At 46.6% G+C, this 2,541-nt stretch overlaps 1 protein-coding gene across 1 annotated transcript in view; it reads right to left on the bottom strand.

Annotated features, from left to right (window-relative positions):
* Nucleotides 1-2,541, bottom strand: part of MPPE1 (metallophosphoesterase 1) — a 24,598-nt gene that overhangs the window by 9,513 nt on the left and 12,544 nt on the right. Inside the window, exon 4 of the mRNA XM_011936655.1 lies at nucleotides 1,067-1,175. Coding sequence (XP_011792045.1) covers nucleotides 1,067-1,175 — 109 coding nt within the window. The remainder of the gene's footprint in view (nucleotides 1-1,066; nucleotides 1,176-2,541) is intronic.

Below are 2,541 nucleotides of genomic sequence, written 5' to 3'. Positions count from 1 at the left end.
CAAAGCGGCTCATGCCTGTAATCCCAGCACATTGAGAGGCCGAGGTGGGCAGGTCACCTGAGGTCAGGAGTTCGAGACCAGCCTGACCAACATGGAGAAATCCCACGTCTACTAAAAATACAAAATTAGACGGGCGTGGTGACGGATGCCTGTAATCCTACCACACAAGAGGCTGAGGCAGGACAATTGCTTGAACCCGGGAGGCAGAGGTTGCAGTGAGCTGAGATTGCGCCACTGCACTCCAGCCTGGGCAACAAGAGCAAAACTCCATCTCAAAAAAAAAAAACCTCCTCCTGCCTTGTGCTTCCAAAGTGCTGGTACTATAGGCATGTGATGAAGTTTTTTAGACTATACCCCAAATTAAATATTTTCCAAAAACCATTAGTGACTGAACATTTTTAAGCAGCAAGAACAGTTCATGTCTTCATTTGTTTTGTTCCAAGGATGTAATAAGCAAAACATTGTGACAACTAAGGTGAGAGAACAGCTTTTCTCTTTGGTTTGTGGAGTCTTACATTACCCCAAAACCCAGGCAGAGGTCTCAGCCCCCTCTGAAGGCAGAGGATCCTCACATCGAGTCCCCGGGGCTCTTTCTGCATCTCTCACTCAGAAAAAAGAAAATCAGAGGAGAATAGCAAGTCCCTTTTGCAGCACAATTCTCATAATGTCGTGGTTCAATAAGAGTGTGAAATTAAATGTACATTTCAGTATGTATTTTGCGATTTCAGTCACAACTGAAATAACATCTATCTTGCCCATTTCTCCCTTTCCCAAGAGGTTCACAAAACAGTGTATTCCAAGTAAATGATATCTGGCTCATCGACCTATTTCCTACATAGACAAATGTTTACGATTAGCCAACCTAACTCGAGATTGAGTTGTTCTAATAATCTTAGATAGCCTATAAATCCTAAGCATCTTCCAGATAGCCTATGCATTTTTAATATCAGTAGTAAGTACAACTTCCATAAAATTTCCAACTCGAGCTGACATTGCTTCGTGGATTCTCTGGACTACTTGTGCTGGACCTCAAAGCAGGATGAGGGCACCTGGAACAGAGTCCTACCTCAGGGGTGCTCCACTTCCCTTCATCAAAGACATCCCCCAGGATGAAGACGACTTCCGGCTGCAGCAACCACAGAGCTGTCTGGAAGGCTCTCTGCATCTGCCATTCCCTTGACACCAATAGGAAAAAGTAAGTCATCAGTCTTTCCTGGGTGGAGGCTACTCCTGTATGATGCACCATTTAAATGGCAAACTAGATGGTTCCACTCTCCTTCTTCCAGAGTCCCACTCTTGCATTCCCATCCCCGGCTTGAAGGGCCAAAGAGGCCATATCTGATTAAAGGTGGGGAATTAAGTATCAGAGAAGAGTCTGGCCACTCCTCCCACACACCGCAGACACTGTGGTATGCAGGAGCAGGTCCCACTCTGCACCCTGCAGCCATCACTCAGTCAAGACAGCAACTGGATCTGAGAGAGCCTAATGCAGCTTCCAAAGATGTTCAATGTAGACTGATTTTGTACCACACAGAGGAGATGACTGTATCTAGCTTAATTTTCGCTTCTTCTTAAAGGGAATTCAACTTCCTTCTTTGCTTCCAAGTTGGAGGGGAGATGACAAGAGAAATAGGCTAGTCAATATCAAAACAGTAAGTCCTGTAGATTTCAGACATGCAAGTAATCCTCCCAGAGGTAAAACAAGCAAATGAAAAGAGCCTGGAGGCCAGGCGTGGTGGTTCATGCCTGTAATCCCATCACTTTGGGAGGCCAAAGTGGGCAGATCATGAGGTCAGGAGTTCAAGACCAGCCTGGCCAATATCATGAAACCGTGTCTCTACTAAAAATACAAAAAGTCAGCTGTGCATGGTGGCGGGCACCTGTGGTACCAGCTACTTGGGAAGCTGAGGCAGGAGAATTGCTTGAACCCAGGAGGCGGAAGTTGCAGTGAGCTGAGATCACGCCACTGCACTCCAGCCTGGGTGACAGAGACCCTGTCTCAAAAAGAAAAAGAGCCTGGGATCTGCAATCTGACAGATAATGGCTTAACATCCCAGCTCAACCCATTGAAAAGCTGTGTGGCTTTGAAAATACTGCCTATTCTGATTCCCAGTGTCTTCATTGGTAAATGGCGATTTTATTTTATTTATTTATTTTTTGAGACGGAGTTTCCCTCTTGTTGCCCAGGCTGGAGTGCAACGGCGTGATCTCGGCTCACTGCAACCTCCGCCTCCTGGGTTCAAGTGATTCTCCTGCCTAGCTGAGATTACAGGCATGTGCCACCACACCCAGCTAATTCTGTATATTTAGTAGAGACGGGGTTTCTCCATGTTGGTTAGGCTGGTCTTGAACGTCTGACGTCCAGTGATCCACCCGCCTCAGCCTCCCAAAGTGCTGGGATTCCAGGCGTGAGCCACCACACCAGGCCGGTAAATGGGGATTTTAAACCCTACTTGCACAGGATAGTTACGGGGTTAAATGAGACAGCGTTTGTAAAGCATGGCACAGACACACAGCAGGTGCACAAAGATGTCAGTGCTT

The sequence above is a fragment of the Colobus angolensis genome, unplaced genomic scaffold (assembly GCF_000951035.1).
Source record: "Colobus angolensis palliatus isolate OR3802 unplaced genomic scaffold, Cang.pa_1.0 Scaffold155, whole genome shotgun sequence".
In the NCBI taxonomy this organism is placed as follows: Eukaryota; Metazoa; Chordata; class Mammalia; order Primates; family Cercopithecidae; genus Colobus; species Colobus angolensis.
Note: the sequence above shows the minus strand (reverse complement) of the source record. Positions and strands in the feature narration are given on the sequence as shown.